General features: G+C 47.5%; 1 protein-coding gene across 2 annotated transcripts in view; it reads left to right on the top strand.

Annotated features, from left to right (window-relative positions):
* Nucleotides 1–14,258: 14,258 nt before the first annotated feature.
* Nucleotides 14,259–20,240, top strand: part of RPN2 (ribophorin II) — an 83,315-nt gene continuing 77,333 nt past the window's right edge. For both annotated transcript variants that reach the window (XM_075349817.1, XM_075349816.1), the window contains exon 1: nt 14,259–14,360. In XM_075349817.1, coding sequence (XP_075205932.1) covers nt 14,351–14,360 — 10 coding nt within the window. In that variant the 5' untranslated portion in view covers nt 14,259–14,350. The remainder of the gene's footprint in view (nt 14,361–20,240) is intronic.

Raw genomic sequence — 20,240 nt, 5'->3', positions numbered from 1 at the left:
GAACATGCCGCCCACCTTCTTCCTTCCTCATTGCCGGTGGACGCAGGTAAGGAGATGTTCGTCGTTCCTGCGGTGTCACACATAGCGATGTGTGCTGCCGCAGGAATGACGAACAACATCGTACCTGCAGCAGCAACGATATTATGAAAAGGAGTGACGTGTCAATGATCAGCGATTTTTGACGCTTATGCGATCGTTGATCGTCGCTCCTTGGTGTCACACACTGCGATGTCCCTAATGGCGCCGGATGTGCATCACTAACGACGTGACCCCGACGATATATCGTGAGCGATGTTGCAGCGTGTAAAGCACCCTTTAGCGATGTTGTGCGCCACGGGGAGAGATTTGCCTGTGATGCACAACCGACGGGGGCGGGTACGCTCGCTAGCGATATCGGTAACGATATCACAGCGTGTAAAGTACCCTTAAGTCACAGGATTGATATGTTTGAGGAACTTGAATAGCCCAAGGTACCGAGGAACAAACTTGAAGGAGGGAACCTTCATGCGGATGTTAAAGGATAACAACCAGAACTTATCTCTAGGACAGTAAAGAGGTGGACTACTTCTTTACTTCTTTGCCTGAGACTTCATCTTGAACACCGCCTTAGGCCCCCTTCACACGTCCGTGAAAATCACGCACGTTTTTCACGGACGTGTCAAAGGTGCGTATTGTCCGCCGTGTGCCGTTTTTATGGCACAACGTGTGTTCTCCGTGTTTTATCCGTCCGTAATAACACATGGAGAACCGGAACTTTCTGCTCACCTGTCCCTGGTGTTGCTGTCCATGGTGCTGATCTTTGGTCTCCAGTCCTGCCGACTCCCCGCTGCTGCTGCTGCTTCCGGCCCATAGTGGAGTGAATATTCAATGAGCATAATGAGCGGGGTCGGAAGCAAGTGATAGCGCGACAGAGACAGCAGTGCTGGAGAAGGGGAGTATAGACATTTTTTTTTCTACAAACACGTGTGTTTTATCGTGTTTTCTCCGGTGCGTGTAACACAGATCACATCCATTCGGTCCATGTGCGGGCCGTGTGACACCCGTGATGCCGGAGAAAAACGGACATGTCTACTTGTGGAGCACACATGGCTCCACACGTACACACGGTCCATAGCAAAACACGCATATGTGCGCAGACCCATTGATTTTAATGGGTCTACGTGTGCCTGTGTCTCCGGCACATGAGGAAACGGACCAAACACGTACTGGAGACAAGAACGTGTGAAGGGAGCCTTAAAGAGGGGGGCCCCAGTTTGTTGCCAGTTATAGAATGATTTACCATAAAAGCAATCTGCAGCTAGCACTCTAGAGGAAGAGGTCATGGGAGATGGCACATGAGGGTAGTAGACAATAAAAATCGGAGATGCTCCAGAAGATCTCCAACATGGTTGTCATAGGAAAATTCTGCCCAGGGGAGTAGTTTACCCAATTATTCTAACGAGCAGAAATAAAATTACGTAAGTAGTTCTAAAAAACTCGGTTGACCTGTTCCATTTATCCATTGGTCTGCACATGAAACGCAAAGGAGAATTCCAGCTGAACATTCAACAGTTTACAAAGGGCTCTCCAGAATTTTGATGTGAACTGGACCCCTCAATCAGAGATAATGTGGAGAGGAAGACCATGAAGACAAAACACATGCTCAAAAAATTGTGTGGCAAGTTTGATAGTGGAAGGGAATCCAGCCAGAGGAATGAAATGAGCCATCTAGGAGAAGCAGTCCACTGCAACCCAAATGGTGTTACAACTGAAAGAGAGGGTTAATTCCATGGATATGTGTTGCCACGGGACGGAAGGAACCCACGAGGTTGAAGAAAACCAGCAGGCTTGTTCCTGATTGACTTGTTACAGGCACACTGAGGACAGGTGATTATGAAATACCAAACATAGTTGGCCAGTGAGGGCCACCAAAAGTGGCAAGCAATCAATTCAGTAGATTTGCGTACACCCACATAGGCGGCTAGCTTCATCTCGTATCCCCAAGGCAGAATTCTCTTCTGCCAAGCAGAAAATACTTCAGAAGTCTTACCAAGAGGAATGTCCTTGAGGCCTCCGACACACATCCGTGCCGCCGGTACGTGTTTGGTACGTTTTTCCACGTACCGGCGGCACGGAGACAAGTTGGCCATTGCTACCCTATGGTTGCTGGCACACACATGTAAAAACACACGGAACGTGTGTCCGTGTCGTTACTACGTGTGAGCGTTTTCCAACATGATCGACATGTCCGTTTTTCTCCAGGATCACGCAGGCACGGACCCGCTAAAGTCAACGGGTCCGTGCCTGCATGGACGGCACACGTAGCATGTCCGTGTGCTACACGTACCGTCCGTGTGCGTTTTTTTGTGAGCGATGTCGGTCAATCGATTTTTAACGTGGCTGTCAGTCAATATCCCTTTTTTTCTGTGGTTGTCAGTCAATATTTCTTTGTCTGTATCTCCCCGTCTCATACTTACCGATCCCCAATGACCAGCGCGGCGACGAACAGCTGTGCAAAAGATACGGCGGCTTTAACTATTTTGAAAATGCCGGCCGCTCATTATTCAATCTATTATTCCCTGCTTCCTCCGCCCACAGGCGCCTATGATTGGTTGCAGTCAGACACGCCCCCACGCTGAGTGACAGCTGTATCACTGCAACCAATCACAGCAGCCGGTGGGCGGGTCTATATTGTGTAGTAAAATAAATAAATAAATAATTTAAAAAAAACGGCGTGCGGTCCCCCCAATTTTGATACCAGCCATGGTAAAGTCACACGGCTGAAGGCTGGTATTCTCAGGATGGTGAGCCCCACGTTATGGGGAGCCCACCACCCTAACAATATCAGTCAGCAGCCGCCCGGAAAAGCAACATCCGTTAGATGCGACAGTCCCGGGACTCTACCCGACTCTTCCCAAATTGCCCTGGTGCGGTGGCAATTGGGGTAATAAGGAGTTAATGGCAGCAGCTCATAGCTGCCACTAACTCCTAGGTTAAACATGGCAGCCGTCTCCCCAAGATAACTTCCATGTTTAACCTGTTATTAAAAGTAAATTAACACACACATTCAAAAAATCCTTTATTTAGAATAATTTAAACAAATAAACACCCTCGTTCACCAATTTAATAAAACCAAAAAACCCAACCAGGTCCGCCGTAATCCATGGATGTCCCACGACGCTCTCAGCTCTGCTACATGAAGGTGATAGGAGCGGCCACACACAATGACTGCTCTCTATCACCTCCAAGCAGCAACTGAAGTGAGCCACGCGATCACCGATGACGTCACTCAGGTTACTCGCGGCCACCACTGGATCCTTCACCTGTGACAGCGAGTCGCCCGAGTGACTGAAGTGAGCTGCGCGATCAGCGAAGAAGTCACAGGTGAGTAGCGGTGGCGTGTCGGGTGGGTGACTCCAGCTAGCCACGGGTAACCTGAGTGATGGCAGCGCAAATGTCGCCGCTAACTTCAGTTACTCAGGGGATCAGTGGTCGCCGATGATTCCATCACGGATGTTCGCTAATCAGGACGCCACACACAGACAGAGCCGTGGTATGACAATGAAGTCGGGTGAGGTTCACCTGAGTTAATTCTCATCGCTCATCTCTGTCTGTGTCGGCTGTCAGTGGGTATGTAGCAACGACATTTTACAACACACACAGATCAACACATACGGACACCACACGGACATTCCACGTACGCATACATGGACATTCCACACGCACACACGGCAAGCATACGCCATCACATGGATGTCACACGTACAGGAGAAACGCCCATAAAAAACGGAACATGGACCCGAAAAATGGAACGTGAGACACGTACGTTTTTTATGCGGAAGTGTGTTTCAGGCCTTAGAAGAACAGGAGCCACTTCAACAATTTTGGTCAGATCGATGTTTTGTTTTCCCGCCGCAAAGTCAGATATGTGAAAGGATCAAGACAAGGCATCAGCTTTAACATTCTTCTCTGCAGGACAAGTTAAACTCAAGTCGAATTGGGCGAAGAACAGTGCCCATCTGGCTTGATGAGGATGTAACCATTTGGTGGACTGCAGAAAGGTCAGGTTCTTATCATCTGTGTAAATTATTACAGGGGAACTGGCACCTTTGAGAAGAATTCGCCATTCTTCAAGCATCATCTTTAGCACTAGCAGTTAACTATCCCCAATGGTATAATTTCGCTCAGCCGGAAAATACAGTTTAGAGATAAACCCAGAGGTAAAAGATTTTCCTGAGGAAGTCCTTTACAGAACCGGAGCTCTCACAAAAATTTCTTTCAGTTTCTGTAAGGCCGATGCTGTCAACTCTAGCCAAAGCGTGGTGTTAGCACCCTTCTTGGTAAGGGTTGGCAAAGATTAACGCCGAAACGTGTGTCGGGACATGGCACCTTGACAGCAGATGTCTACAGGTTAGTTTTCACTTCTGGTGCATCATCTGGACATTACCTTTATTCATTCACTATTATTTGTGTTTACAACTAGTGATGAGTGGACTAGCAGATAACCAGGACTGGCGGATCCCAGTGATCTGGTTTATAAAATCCGGTTCCAGGCTTGATTCCGGTCCCCATATAAGTCTATGGGGACCAGAATCCAGTGATTAAAAATGTTGGTAGAAGGAATACACTGCTTCCAGGCTGCGCATTCACTTCCTGGGCCACGTATTATGTTCATTGCATATGAACTGCTTTCCCAGCCCACTGGTGTCTGTGATTGGTTGCAGTCAGACGCGCCCCCAACCTGAGTGACAGCGTGTCTGACACTTCCAATCACAGACGCTATGTGCATCTATTGTGGTATAAAAATAAATATTTGGCGTAGGGTCCCCCATATTATGATACCCAGCACAGATAAAGCATAGGGCTACAGGCTGAAGCCACCAGACGTGCGCTTATCTTAGCTGTGTATCAAAATAGGAGGAACCGCATGCAGCTTTTTTAATTATTTAAATAAATAATTTTTAATTATTTCAATAAATTATTTTTAAAAAACAGAGTATGGTTCCCCACCCAATTTTGATACCCAGCCAAGATAAAGCCCAACAGCTGGGGGCTGGAAAATCAGGCTGGGGAGACCAATGCTTATTGGGCTGCCCCACAGCCTAAAAAATAACAGCCTGCAGGCGTCCAGGATTGTCGCATACATTAGATGAGACAAGCCCGGCGCTTTACCTGGCTCTTCCCGATTGCCCTGGTTCCTTGACAATCTGGGTAATATAAGAGGTTAATGGCAGCCCACAGCAGCCACTAAGGAATATATTAGTAATGGGGAGGGTCTATGAGACTCTCCATTACTAATCTGTAAGTAAAAGTAAAAACACCGAAAAATATTTTATTTGAAATAAAATACAAAAAAACCCTCTTTCACCACTTTATTAACTTTCAAAACACCGCTGCAGGTCTGACGTAATCCACGCCAGGTCCCACGATGATTCCAGCTCTGCTACATCTGAAGGCACAGTGCACGATCATGGAACATGACTGCCCACTGTGAGTTCCAAGCAGAGATTGAGTGCGCTGCAGCAATGAATGGTGATGTCACTCAGGTTAGTTGCAGTCTCAACTGGAGTCCTCCACCTTTGACCGCAGGTAACCTGACCTCAGAGGATCTCAGGTGACCTCATTAAACTCAGTGAAGTCACCTGCATCTCCTGGCTGAAAAACGCATTTTTTTTTTGCCAAGTGATGCAGATTTGGTGCTCAAATTTTTGTACAATATTCCTGCACCCATTCTACACCTCCTGGAAAAAAAAATCGAATCACTAACGTATCATACCTCATGCAGTTTTGATGCGTTTTTTGCCAGGAGGTGTACATTGGGTGCATGAATATGGTGTAAAATGGTTCTTCTGCCAGGAAATGCAAATTTGGTGCTGAAATCTGGTGCAGACATATCAGCACCAAATTTGCACCTCCTGGCAGAAAACTGCACCGAAATGGCATCAAAACCTTATTTTTGAATTTTTGGGCCAAGAAATGCAAATTTGATGATGACATTTTTACATTATATTCATGTACGCAATCTACACCTCCTGGCAAAAAAATGGATCAAAACCGCATGCGGTATGATACGGTATTTATGTTTTTTGCCAGGAGGTATAGATTGGGTGCAGGAATGTAGTGTAAAATTTTGAGCACCAAATGTCCATCTCTTGCCAACAAAAAGCGGTTTTCTGCCAGGAGATGCAGGTCTGTGAACCTTAGTTTACTGAAGTCATCTGAGGTCAGGTTACCTGCAGTCACAGGTATAGGACCGTGCGAACCTCTTGCTGTGACTGCAAATAACCTGAGCGACGTCACTGCTGATTGTGTGGCTCACTCATTCTCTGCCTGAACCTCACAGCATTCGGTCAGGTACCATAACCATGCGCTGACTTCAGATATGTAGCAGAGCTGGAATCGTTGTGGGATCTCATGTAGATTACGTCAGACTTGCAGGGGTGTTTTGGGGTGGATAAATTGGTGAAAGAAGGTGCTTTTTTTTCTTTTATTTCAAATAAAGGATGGTTTCGGTGTTTGTGTTTATTTACTTTCACTTACAGATTAGTAATGGGGGGTCTCATAAATGCCTCTCATTACTAATCTATGGCTTAGTGGCAGCTGTGGGCTGTTAGTAACTACTTATTACCCCAATTGCCACTGCCCCAGTGCAATCGGGAAGAGCCGAGTAAAGTTCCAGGATTGTCGCATCTAGTGGATGCGACAATCCTGGGCGGCTGCAGGCTGCTATTTTTAGGCTGGGGGTGACACAATAGAGCATGTGGTTGCTCTTATTTTGATACACAGCCAAGATGAGCGCATGGCTGAGGGCTGCAGCCTGTAGCTATGGGCTGTATCTGTCCTGGGTATTATAATATGGGGGGACCCTACACCAATTGTTTTGTTTATTTTTACACCACAATACTGACCTGCAGACAATGCCTATGATTGGTTGCAATCAGACACTGTCACACAGGCTGGGGGCGCATCTGACTGCAACCAATCACAGACACCAGGACTGCCGATGGGCAGGGAAAGCAGTGTATATGGATGAGCGATAATGAGCGGCCCCGGAAGTGAAGGAGGGATCGAAGCCTCAGTAAGTATGAAGCGCTTGCTTCATTCTTATTTTCTTTTTTTTTTAATTTCCTGAGTGCCGGATCAATATCTGGAATCCCAGGCCAGGGTACGGCACTCTGGTACCTTTGAAACCACGCAGATCCGGACTTTTACAGTCCGAGTCCACTCATGACTAATTTCAACACAAAGTTACTTGTGGTGCCTTACATTAAAACATGTCTTGATGTGCCTTCATATACATTGCATGCTACTTATGCTCCTGCTAGTGTAGTACCCTAGAAAACCAGTTAGTTGAACATGTAAAGCCCTCGCATAACACCAATCCCACAAAGGGTTAAATCAGCCGACCTGAAACCCTAGTCACCCCCCTCAGGGAAGGACGGACACACCAGTGGGCGGGACCAGTAGGTTGGGACACGCCCACCTAGGGGTCTGGAGAACCCGGGGCGGGAAAACAGTCAGATAAGTCTAGAGTCAAGTTCAGAGTGGGGTGGAGGAGGCAAGCTCAGGCAGTCAAGGCCTGAACTGCAAGTTGACAGGTGCCAGGGTCGGAGCCCTGACACCTTGGCTAGGTGGCAAATGGTAGCTAGAGTCTGCAGGAGACGGGAAATCAGCTGCCGGAGATTCGAGGTGGACCGGGACAGGGTTGGAGCCCGCCAGTACCGACACCGGAGAACCAACCCAAAAATCGTGTGCACAGAGGGGGTACTTGGACCCTGAAGCCAGGACCGGCACCGACGGCCTAGCTAATTAACCAATTGAGGGCAGGATTTTAGGTCCTGTCCCAACCTAAGTCCTAAAAAGTAGACAACCACCCACAGAGAGGGATAGGGCCACCTCCAGGGCATGTAGATCCCAAGAGTCAGTGTCACACCGGGCAGTCCTACCTACAAAACACTGAGTGCAGAGGAGAGACACTTTGACTACCAACCCGGGTGTGGGATCAGATACACCAGTCTGCGGCAGCCGGCCACCATCACCTTAGTTTACCACAGGACTCGTGTGCTTTCTTCGACCATGAGTAACACCCCCGGCCTGCCGGGTGCGCCGACCCCTGCACTCACCATCCTCAACATAGAGACACTGGGCCCCGGGACATCCATCCCTACCCACGCAGGGGTTAACATCCAGCTGCCAGCCCAACGTCCCCGGGAGCCCCGCAACGGCAGCGGTGGTGCTCCATCTCACCACACACCGTGGGTGGCGTCGCAGACATCTTATAAACAATCCCGTATAAATACGTCCCCCTTTTATTCGGAGTGTCCGCGCGACCCCCGGGTCTGGAGAACCCCTCGATCCGCACCGTAGCACCGTAGATCCGGACCCGAGCAGCACGCTACTGGCACGTGGCACGGGGGAGACCCACCCCGAAACCTGGCGTCACGAACAGGATTCTTACCCATTCACTTACCCGGTGAAAGTGTGCCTTGTTCTGGACTGTCAGCGGTGCTCCGCTGCAAAAATTGTTGAAAACCGCCATCTTTGCGGCCATCATAGGGCGCGAAAACAACAACAACCCAGCATCGTCATCCCCGAGAAAGGGCGCGAAGCTGAAGCCCCGCCCCCTGGGAACAAGGCCGGAAGGTAAACTCTGAGGCCGAAATCGAAACTAGAAAGCCGCATCAGAGGACTGCTCCAGAAAAACCAGGGGGGCGGGTTAGAATAGCGGCATGTGATCCGAGGAAATAAGAGGCAGGGACACCAGGACTCTGCCATCTTCCGTTCCTGGACACCACCTTGAGAAAATGTCTGACCGGTCCAGCAACCCGAAGATAGAAGGATTTGCCCCCGGGACTGCCGACTGGGTGGAAGCCCAGACAGACGGATGTGCCGAAGAATCCAGGCCCAGGCCAGCTTTCTGCTAAAAAAATGGACGGCCGAGATGCAGGAACTGGCTGCAACTGTCTGAGCCTGCGAAGTGGAGATGACCTCGGAGGAGCGGGTTAGCGACCCACGCCCCTATGTCCCACCGGGACCGGTCCAACAGGCTGAGGAGCTCGGTCTGCCCCCATCCGCCACACCACCTCCCTCGCTGCCCGTACCTGTAGCTGCTAGATATCATCTGAAATTTACCACTATCATGAAGAGCAATATGTAATGAAAAAACAAACAATCTCAGAATCACCGGGATGTATTGAAGCGTTCCAGAGTTACTACCTCCTAAAGTAACACTGGTCAGAACTGGAGAAAAAAATGACCTGGTCAGGAAAGTCAAAAAGGGTTGGGAGGGGGGGGGGGGGGAGTGGTTAAGGTTAAAATTGGCTCCATCACTAAGGAGTTAATGGCGCTCTATAAGGGTGCTTTCACATCAGCGTTTTTTTGCCGATCTGCAAAAAAAACGCAAACCACATATGACCGGATCCTTTACAAATGCCTTGTCAGTTCTATGCATTTACAATGGAATCACGGCAATATGCAGTCACATAAGGTTGCATGCGGCACACACTGGATCCGGTGTTTTTGCGGTATTTTACCGTGTTTCAAAAACGCTACTTGTTGCGTTTTTGACCTCTGTCAAAATACTGCACCTCACCGGATCCTTCATATTGCGGCAGTACCTGCAATGTAGTTCATTCAATGAGCGTCGGATCCTGCTCTACCGGAAGTCACCGTTTCTGATAGGCAGGATCCAGTTTTCCGTACTGAGCATGCTCAGAAAGTAGTTTCTCCCCCGTACTTTGTGATATAGCAGAGCTGCATCGGTTGAAGAAGACAGAAGAAAGAAGACCAGGATCGTGGAGGGGTGAGAGGGAGTAATATAGATGGAGTCCCTAAGTGTGTCTGTGTATTTATTTCTAATAAAGTATTTTTTCTCTGAGTGATGTCTTTTATTTAACCCTTTATTGAAGATTCTTAATGGCCGGGTCAGACTTGGCCTAACATTAACAAAGCTGGAATTAACACCTTATTACCCAGCGTGCCACCCGACACCAGGGCCGCTGGAAGAGTTGGCTACAGCGCCAAAAGATGGCACTACTATGAAAGCGCCATTTTCTGGGGCGGCTGCGGCCTACAATTCGCAGCGGGGGGGCATAAAGCTTATGCCACCCTGCGCTGGGGATTCCAATCCCCAGCTGCCTAGCTGTACCTGGCTGGACACAAAAATTTGGCAAAGGCCATGTCGGTTTTTTTTAAATTATTTCATGAAATAATTAAAAAAAGGGCGTCCCTATATTTTTGGTTCCCAGCCGGGTACAAATATGCAGCTGGGGGTTGGGGGCAGCCCGTACCTGCCTGCTATACCTGGCTAGCATACAAAAATAGGGCAAAGGCCACTTCTTTTTTTTTAGTTTTTGGGCACTAGGGTTAGGGTTATGTGTTTGGGGTTGTTGTTTTTTTATTTTTTAATGAAACTAATTAAAAAAAACGACATGGGCTTCGCCCATCGAGTACCCAAGCATTTTACTGTTCACTCATCCCCACTCCTGACCACACAGCCAGCAGGAATGCGTTTTTTGCCGCATTATAACCTGATCTGGCGCCCATAGGCTACTTTCACACATCCGATTTTTGCTCACCGGCAAAATATGGCGCTCTGCAGAAAAACCGCAACCGTTTATTTTGCCGCCGGTTGCGGGTTTTTTTTGCATAGACTTACATTAGTGCCGTATTGTGCCGCATGGGCTTGCGTTCGGTCCGGTTTTTGCCGCATGCGGCAGATTTAGCCGATGCCGCGGCCGGATGGAACGTTGCCTGCAACGTTTTTTGCTCCGGCAAAAAAACTGCATCGCGCCGCATCCGGCCGCTGCGGCGCATTTTTCAATGCATGTCTATGGACGCCGGATGCGGCGCGATGCGGAAAAAAACGCATCCGGCCGCCGCATGCGGTTTCTTCCACTGCACATGCTCAGTAGCGTGCCGCAACCGGAAAAAAACGGACCGGCCGCATGTAAAAACTTATGCAAAGGATGCGGTGTTTTCACCGCATCCGTTGCATAGGTTTCACAGCCGGATTGAGCCGCACTGCTCAAACCGGATGTGTGAAAGTAGCCATAGGCTTTCATTTTACAACACGCAGTACAGCGCTGGATCCGGCGCGGTGCGTTTTTTTTGCCGGTGACAAACGTTCCCTTGTGCGTTCTTTCCGGCAGCTGGACCCAGAAATTTTGCCAGATACAGGCACAATCCGGCGCTAATACAATTCAGTGAGGAACATCTGGCGCCGGATCCTTTTTATCCGGTATTAGCCGGATGTATGAAAGCAGGAAAGCAGCCTTAGGCCCCCTTCACACGTCCGTGAAACACGTGCGTGTTTGGTCCGTTTCCGTATATACCGGAGACACGGCCAAACGTGCACCAATGTTAATCTATGATTGTGGTCACACGTCCGTTATTTCATTATGTCCATGTGTGCGTGTCCGTGATCCGTATGTGTTTGCGTTTTGCACGGATGCATGTCCGTTATCTGCACGGAGCACGCACACGTGGACACAATGAAAGTCTATGGGTATGTGCACACACGTTAGTAAACACGTATGCATCTACCTATAGTCCGTGTCCGTTTGGTGTTTTTATTTCTAGTGATGTCGGCTATTCTTTCTATTTCTGTGTATGTCGGTCAATCTCCCTGAGTCCGTCGGTCGGTCTCTCTGTCTCTCTGTCGGTCTCTCTGTCTGTCTGTCCCTCTCTCACAGTCTGTCGGTCAGTTTCCCCCCCTCTCTCATACTTACCGTTCCTCGATCTCCGGCGCAGCGCTGCACGGCATTCACACTGCTCCGGCGGCTTTTACTATTTTGAAAAAGCCGGCCGCTCATTAAACAATCTCCTATTCCCTGCTTTCCCCGCCCACCGGCGCCTATGATTGGTTGCAGTGAGACACGCCCCCACGCTGAGTGACAGGTGTCACACTGCACCCAATCACAGCAGCCGGTGGGCGTGTCTATACTGTGTAGTGAAATAAATAAATAAATAATTATAAAAAAACGGCGTGCGGTCCCCCCCAATTTTAATGCCAGCCAGATAAAGCCGTACGGCTGAAGGCTGGTATTCTCAGGATGGGGAGCTCCACGTTATGGGGAGCCCCCCACCCTAACAATATCAGTCAGCAGCCGCCCAGAATTGCCGCATACATTAGATGCGACAGTTCTGGGGCTGTACCCGGCTCTTCCCGATTTGCCCTGGTGCGTTGGCAAATCGGGGTAATAAGGAGTTATTGGCAGCCCATAGCTGCCACTAAGTCCTAGATTAATCATGTCAGGCATCTATGAGACACCCTCCATGATTAATCTGTAAGTGACAGTAAATAAACACACACCCGAAAAAATCCTTTATTAGAAATAAAAAACACAAACATATACCCTGGTTCACCACTTTAATCAGCCCGAAAAAGCCCTCCATGTCCGGCGTACTCCAGGATGCTCCAGCGTCGCATCCAGCGCTGCTGCATGGAGGTGACAGGAGCTGCAGCAGACACCGCCGCTCCGGTCACCTCCACGCAGCTAATGAAGACAGCCGCGCGATCAGCTGAGCTGTCACTGAGGTTACCCGCGGCCACCGCTGGATCCAGTGACAGCGGGTAACCTCAGTGACAGCTCAGCTGATCGCCGGCTGTCTTCATTAGCTGCGTGGAGGTGACCGGAGCGGCTGTGTCTGCTGCAGCTCCTGTCACCTCCATGCAGCAGCGCTGGATGCGACGCTGGAGGACTGTGGAGTACGCCGGACATGGAGGGCTTTTTGGGGCTGATTAAAGTGGTTAACCAGGGTATATGTTAGTGTGTTTTATTTCTAATAAAGGATTTTTTCTGGTGTGTTTATTTACTGTAATTTACAGATTAATCATGGAAGGTATCTCATAGACACCTGACATGATTAATCTAGGATTTAGTGGCAGCTATGGGCTGCCAATAACTCCTTATTACCCCGATTTGCCAACGCACCAGGGCAAATCGGGAAGAGCCGGGTACAGCCCCAGAACTGTCGCATCTAATGTATGCGGCAATTCTGGGCGGCTGCTGACTGATATTGTTAGGGTGGGGGGCTCCCCATAACGTGGAGCTCCCCATCCTGAGAATACCAGCCTTCAGCCGTATGGCTTTATCTGGCTGGCATTAAAATTGGGGGGACCGCACGCCGTTTTTTTTAATTATTTATTTATTTTACTGCACAGTATAGACACGCCCACCGGCTGCTGTGATTGGGTGCAGTGTGACACCTGTCACTCAGCGTGGGGGCATGTCTCACTGCAACCAATCATAGGCGCCGGTGGGCGGGGAAAGCAGGGAATAGGAGATTGTTTAATGAGCGGCCGGCTTTTTCAAAATAGTAAAAGCCGCCGCAGCAGTGTGAATGCCGTGCAGCGCCGGGGATCGGTGAGTATGAGAGAGGGGGGGAAACTTCAGTCACTCGGGGGATTAGCGGTCACCGGTGAATCCTTCACAGGTGACCGCTAATCAGTATGCGACACAGACAGAGCCGCGGTATGAGGATGAAGTCGGGTGAAGTTCACCCGAGTTCATTCTCATCGCGCAACTCTGTCTGCTGTCAGCCGACATTTATAAACGACATTGTGCATCACAAACACGGACATTCCACACGGACATTCCACGTACACATACACGTTAATTCCACACGCACACACGGACGTTCTGCACACAAACACGGCTAGCATACGCAATTCACACAGGTGCCACACGGACCATAAAAACGGACACAAAAACGGGACACGGACCCGAATAACGGCCCGTAACACACGTGCGTGTTTTTCACGGACGTGTGAAGGGGGCCTTATACATAGTTATATATATCGCACATGGACTTCGCGCATTTCCCCTCAGCTGAGCAGCTCCCTGTGAGGAGACACCATTCCTGTCAGCTCCTTAGCGCCACATGACAGAACTGATCATACACGTCACTCCGTCCTCATATCATTGGTCACCCCGGCTGTCAATCACAGTAGCATACCAGCATGCAATGGGTACAACATAGCGGAAGACGAGCGCACTCACATGAAGCCCCGCCCACTATGAATATTGGCAGAAAAATTAGCCAATGAATCACAGACACATGCGCGTCGCTTCCCCATCTTATTTGGAAGAGACCATTTATAGGTCTAGAAAGGGGAGCCATTCTCCAGGTGTATCGTATACAGTAGATATCGTCTGTCATTCTGCTACCAATAAATAGAGTGCTCTGATATACCTGTATAGTGCTCGGTATTTCAGAGCTAGTCCTGTGGACGCTGTTATAGTCTGCGCAGTTTTCTCATAGTGATTGGTTGCGCCCCTATCTCGCCCGTCTACGTGTCTGTCTAGGAAGCGCCGGAAATAGTGTCTGGTCGGTGCGAGTGACGCTGTGAGGGGCGGGAGCGAGCAACATGGCAGCGAGTGAGTAGAGCAGTCCGCCCGGTGACAATGAATGCTGTGCACTGGGACGTGTGGGTGATGGGCATGACACCGAGGGCTGTGTGCGGTACCGCGCCCCGTGTGACCGGGCACCTGAGCGGGCTGTGCTGACTGCAGACAGGCTCTGTGTACTGTTACCACAGATGTGTGCGGCGGCTGCCAGACCTCTCATCCCATCCTCTGTGTGTTCTGAATGTAAATGCTACATCCTGTGATACCGAGGATATCGGAGCAGCTGCCAGCCCAGCTCTACTTAAAGGGGGACTCCTGGAAACAAGTGTCTAACCTGCTGATTGCTGGGGCCCGACTTCCATTCAGCGTTCAATGCTTGGCTATTTCCATTAGTCCCATAGACAATGTACAGAGCAGAGATGTGAATGCTCTACCTCCATGCCATTCATTGTTGTCTATGGGACCGAACTGACAGAAATAGCTGAGCACATAGACAATGGACCTCATCTATTTCTGTCAGGCCCATAGACAAATGATAGAACTGAAATGCACATGCTCAACCTCCGCTCCATCCATTGTCTATGGGACTGTCAGAAATAGCTGAGCACGTAGACAGTGGACGGAGCAGAAATGCTCATGCCCAACATCTGCTTAATAGACAGAAATAGCTGAGTGCATAGAATAGAGAATGTACATGCTCAACCTCTGTTCACTTCTTCGTCTATGGGACTGACAGAAATAGCTGAGTGCATAGCATAATGTACATGCTCAACCTCCGTTCACTTCTTCGTCTATGGGACTGACAGAAATAGCTGAGTGCATAGCATAATGTACATGCTCAACCTCCGTTCACTTCTTAGTCTATGGGACTGACAGAAATAGCTGAGTGCATAGACAAAGGATAAAACAGATATGCATGCTCGACTTTAACTATTCATTGTCTATGGGATTGACAGAAATCACAGACAAAGGAAGGAGTGGAAATGCAGATGCTCGACTTCTGCTCCGTTCACTTTCTATGGGACTAACAAATGGCTAGGCGCATAGACAATGGATGGAACAGAGATGTGCATGCTCACGTTTCACTCCAATCGGTGTCTACAGGACAGCCGCAGTCAGCTGATGACCCTTGTCTATCATCACAATCCTGTGAGCAGTCATTCATAGGAGTTCATGATTTGTGCTATATAGAGTACTGCTGATGCACTACTCTGTATAGCAGTATCGATTGAACGATCACTTCAAGTCCCCCCCCCCCCCTCCAAGGAGACTAATAAAACAAAAATCACCCCCTTAAGCTCCATTAATAATTAAATAGATGCACAGTATTTGGTATCTGTGTTTAGAAATGTCTGATCTATCAAAATAAATTAATTTGATCGGTAAACAGCGTAACGTAAAAAAAAAATGCCAGAATTATGATGTTTGTTCGCCGCAACATTGTAATAAAAGGCAATCAAAATGTCACAGCTACCCAAAAATGGTATCAGTAAAAATGTCAGCTCAGGACACAAAAAATAATCCATCACTAAACCCAAGATCCTGAAAAATACAAACTTTACAGCTTTCAGAAAATTGTGCCAAAAGCAAATAACTATATATAATTTTACAAACATAGGAATTTTTTTTCACCATGTACATAGCAAACATTGTTTTTATCTATTTTACGTTCTCGTACTGACCTGGGGAAGCATAGTGTAAGGTCAGTTTTACCATATAGTGAACATGGTAAATATTCACAAAACAAGTGTGGCATACTGGCATTGCCCTTTTTTTTTTTTTTGTTGTTGCAATTTCACCGTGCGCTTGGAATTTTTTCCCCGTTTTCCAGTACACAATGAGATAAAATGAATGGCATCATTCAAAAGTACAGCTCGTCCCTCAAAAAACAAGCCCTCACCTGACTACATTGATGCCAAAATAAAAAAAAGTTATGGGTCTTGGAAGAAGGGGAGGAATAAATGAAAGCGCAAGAACGGAAAATGGCCATGACATGAAAAGGTTAACAGTACAGACTTAGCCTGGCACATTTAGTTTCTCCAGTGTAAGTTTACACTGTGTACAGTCATGGCCAAAAGTTTTGAGAATGCTACAAATATTATTTTTACAAAGTCTACTTCTTAAGTTTTTCTAATGGCAATTTGCATATACTCCAGAATGTCATAAAGAGTGATCAGCTTAACAGCAATTACTTGCAAAGTCAATATTTGCTAGGAAAATGAACTTCAACCCCCAAAACACATTTCAACATCATTGCATTCCTGCCTTAAAAGGAGCAGCTAACATTGTTTTAGTGATTGTTCCATTAACACAGGTGTGGGTGTTGATGAGGACAGGGCTGGCGATCAATCAGTCATGATTAAGTAAGGCTAGTTTCACACTTGCGCTATTTTGACGCAAACGGAATCCATCACTAATGTAGTACAGTTCATTTATTTACATTGGAAGCGCGTTACTATGGCGTGTGTGTGTGTCATGCAGTACCCCCTTGTGTCCACATGATGTCGCGCTTCCACTGTAAATAAATGAACTACTACATTAGTGACGGATTCCGTTTGCGTCAAAATAGCGCAAGTGTGAGTGAGCCCTAAGAATGACACCACTGGACACTTTAAAAGGAGGCTTGTGCTTGGTATCATTGTTTCTCTTCAGTTAACCATGGTTATCTCTAAAGAAACACGTGCAGCCATCATTACTCTGCACAAAAATGGCCTAACAGGGAAGAGTATTGCAGCTACAAAGATTGCACCTCAGTCAACAATCTATCGCATCATCAAGAACTTCAAGGAGAGAGCTTCCATTGTTGCCAAAAAGGCTCCAGGGTGCCCAAGAAGGACCAGCAAACGCCAGGACCGTATCTTAAAACTGTTTCAGCTGCGGGATGGGACTACCAGCAGTGCCGAGCTAACTCAGCAATGGCAGCAGGCTGGTGTGAGTGCTTCTGCACGCACTGTGAGGCGGAGACTGCTTGAGCAAGGCCTGGTTTCAAGGAGGGCAGCAAAGAAGCCACTTCTCTCCAGAAAAAACATCAGGGACCGACTGATATTCTGCAAAAGGTACAGGGAGTGGACTGCTGAGGACTGGGGTAAAGTCATTTTCTCAGATGAATCCCCTTTTCGATTGTTTGGGACATCTGGAAAACAGCTTATTAGGAGGAGAAGAGAAAAAACTCTGGGAAAAGAAGCGCAATAGGGTCTTACCCCGGTAGATTGGGGGGGTGTCAAGAGGGGTAGTGGTAATCACCTATAGGGGTTGTGACAGTCACAACGCCTATAATAGCATGTATGTAACTCCACAGTCACGGCAGCGGTCCCCGGGTATGGCAGATAAAAAAGAGTAATAGAATCGGGTATCCAAGTCGCGCCAATGACTAGCCGATCATAGAAGTAGGAGATAATTGTAGCTTTAATTATGCATAGGTCAACGCGTTTCGGAAGACACAGCTTCCTTCCTCAGGACAAAAATGGCAAAAGTACAACACTTGTACTTTTGCCATTTTTGTCCTGAGGAAGGAAGCTGTGTCTTCCGAAACGCGTTGACCTATGCATAATTAAAGCTACAATTATCTCCTACTTCTATGATCGGCTAGTCATTGGCGCGGCTTGGATACCCGATTCTATTACTCTCTTTTATAGGAGAAGAAGAGGTGAGCGCTACCACCAGTCTTGTCTCATGCCAACTGTTAAGAATCCTGAAACCATTCATGTGTGGGGTTGCTTCTCAGCCAAGGGAATCGGCTCACTCACAGTCTTGCCTAAAAACACAGCCATGAATAAAGAATGGTACCAGAATGTCCTCCAAGAGCAACTTCTCCCAACTGTCCAAGAGCAGTTTGGCGCCCAACAATGCCTTTTGCAGCATGATGGAGCACCTTGCCATAAAGCAAAGGTGATCACTAAATGGCTCATGGAACAAAACATAGAGATTTTGGGTCCATGGCCAGGAAACTCCCCAGATCTTAATCCCATTGAGAACTTGTGGGCAATCATCAAGAGACGGGTGGACAAACAAAAACCAACAAATTCTGTCAAAATGCAAGCATTGCTTATGCAAGAATGGACAGCTATCAGTCAGGATTTGGTCCAGAAGTTGATTGAGAGCATGCCCGGGAGAATTGCAGAGGTCCTGAAGAAGAAGGGTCAACACTGCAAATATTGACTTGCTGCATTAACTCATTCTGTCAATATAACCTTTTGGTACTCATGATATGATTGCAATTATATTTCTGTATGTGATGTAAACATCAGACAAACACAATTAAAAACCAGAGGGCAACAGATCATGTGAAAATATAATTTTGGTGTCATTCTCAACTTTTGGCCATGACTGTATTGGCTTACTTTGTGCCAGAAATAAGCGCCCACATTTTTCCACATTTTTTTTGTTGCCTGTTATTGGATCATGCCCCCTTGCTAATAAATATATTCCCCTTGTCAGATAAGTCTCTGTATAAATATGGTGCAAGACAAGAACAACAGGTTTTTGGCAGAAAACACAACAGACTTATGGCACATTTTGTATGACTAATATCTTCCACTATCTGCGCACTTAGCTGGAAATATACATGGGACAGACAAGGGTCTATACACTAAGGTTTTATAGGTGGTCATTCACTAATCAAAATATAATAAAATTATAATAAAATTCTGTCTGAGATGTCGGCATATCGTTTAGGGACCTGTAGAGGACAACGTAGGAGGCTGCTTTTTCCTATAGAGGGGCACCACAAAAACATGTGCCATGCAGTGTGCATCTATTTTCAGTGGTCCCTTTGGTGAAGGATGCGATTAAATTTGCCAAGAAAATGCATAAAAAATGTAATGGTGGATTTTTTAAGATTCGTATTTCATTCATTAGTTTTGAAGCAAATACCCCTGAATTAAAGAGCACCAAATATGACTCCTAACGAATTTAATGTACCTCTGGCCTGTTCATGCATTACAATGTGTGCCATCTCTTCTGCAAAGTGCTCCTGTCTTCTGGCTCTGATTATGTTGGTTGGCCATAGCGCCTTCCACCAGTCACACCTAAGGTCATGGCTGAAAGTGTTGTTACTAGTAATGGATGAACATGCTTAGCACTGCTCTGTATTTGGTAAAACATTAGGGTGTTCAAGCCAACTATCACGGGTGCTCAGATGTGTTGTTCGTGAAACAATGAGCACAAGCACAGGCTTGCTTCACTCCTAATGGGAGCAGGCACACCAGGGAGAGCCATTCGCAGTCTTTGAATGGCTCTCTCAGGGAATAAAACAATGTTTTTAGGATGTAGTGTGACCAAAAAAACCCCTCCCTCTGCAAATGCTTAGGGGAGAGGTATCGGCGCATGCGTAGATTTTATTCCCCCCCCCCCATCTGTGCACACGCCCCTGCTGCTCATAGTCCTCACTGCAGTGTCTTCAATAAAACAGTGCCGGAGATCCCAGTATGCGCATGCACAGACTCCAGCGCCTTTGTAGTGAAGACAATTGCTGTGGGCACGTGCCACCAACAATAGGAATGGCAACACGGCACAATCTAATATATAAAGCTGAATGTGTGTGTGTATATATGTATGTCCAGGATTGGCATCTGCACCGTCGCAGCTACAGCCACAAAATTTTGCACACTCACACGTCTGGACCCCGAGAGCGTCATAGGCTATCTTTTGAGGGGAAATTTTAACCCCGCGCTTTAGTTATTCGCCAAAAAACCTGCCTCCATTAAAGCAAATAGACTTGTCAATCAAAGTGCAGGGCATTTCTGCATCTTGATTAGATATTTCTGTAACCAAGCATCACATCTTTCTATAACAGGTATGCCTGTATTCAGCATCTTACTGCCTGTACAGCACTGCCTTTACCTCATATAGCAACATCATGATGGTTGGTTCTCTTTAAGCATTACTTTAGATCAGGGTTATAAAACTCAA

This window comes from Anomaloglossus baeobatrachus, chromosome 5 (assembly GCF_048569485.1).
Source record: "Anomaloglossus baeobatrachus isolate aAnoBae1 chromosome 5, aAnoBae1.hap1, whole genome shotgun sequence".
NCBI classification, from domain to species: domain Eukaryota; kingdom Metazoa; phylum Chordata; class Amphibia; order Anura; family Aromobatidae; genus Anomaloglossus; species Anomaloglossus baeobatrachus.
Note: the sequence above shows the minus strand (reverse complement) of the source record. Positions and strands in the feature narration are given on the sequence as shown.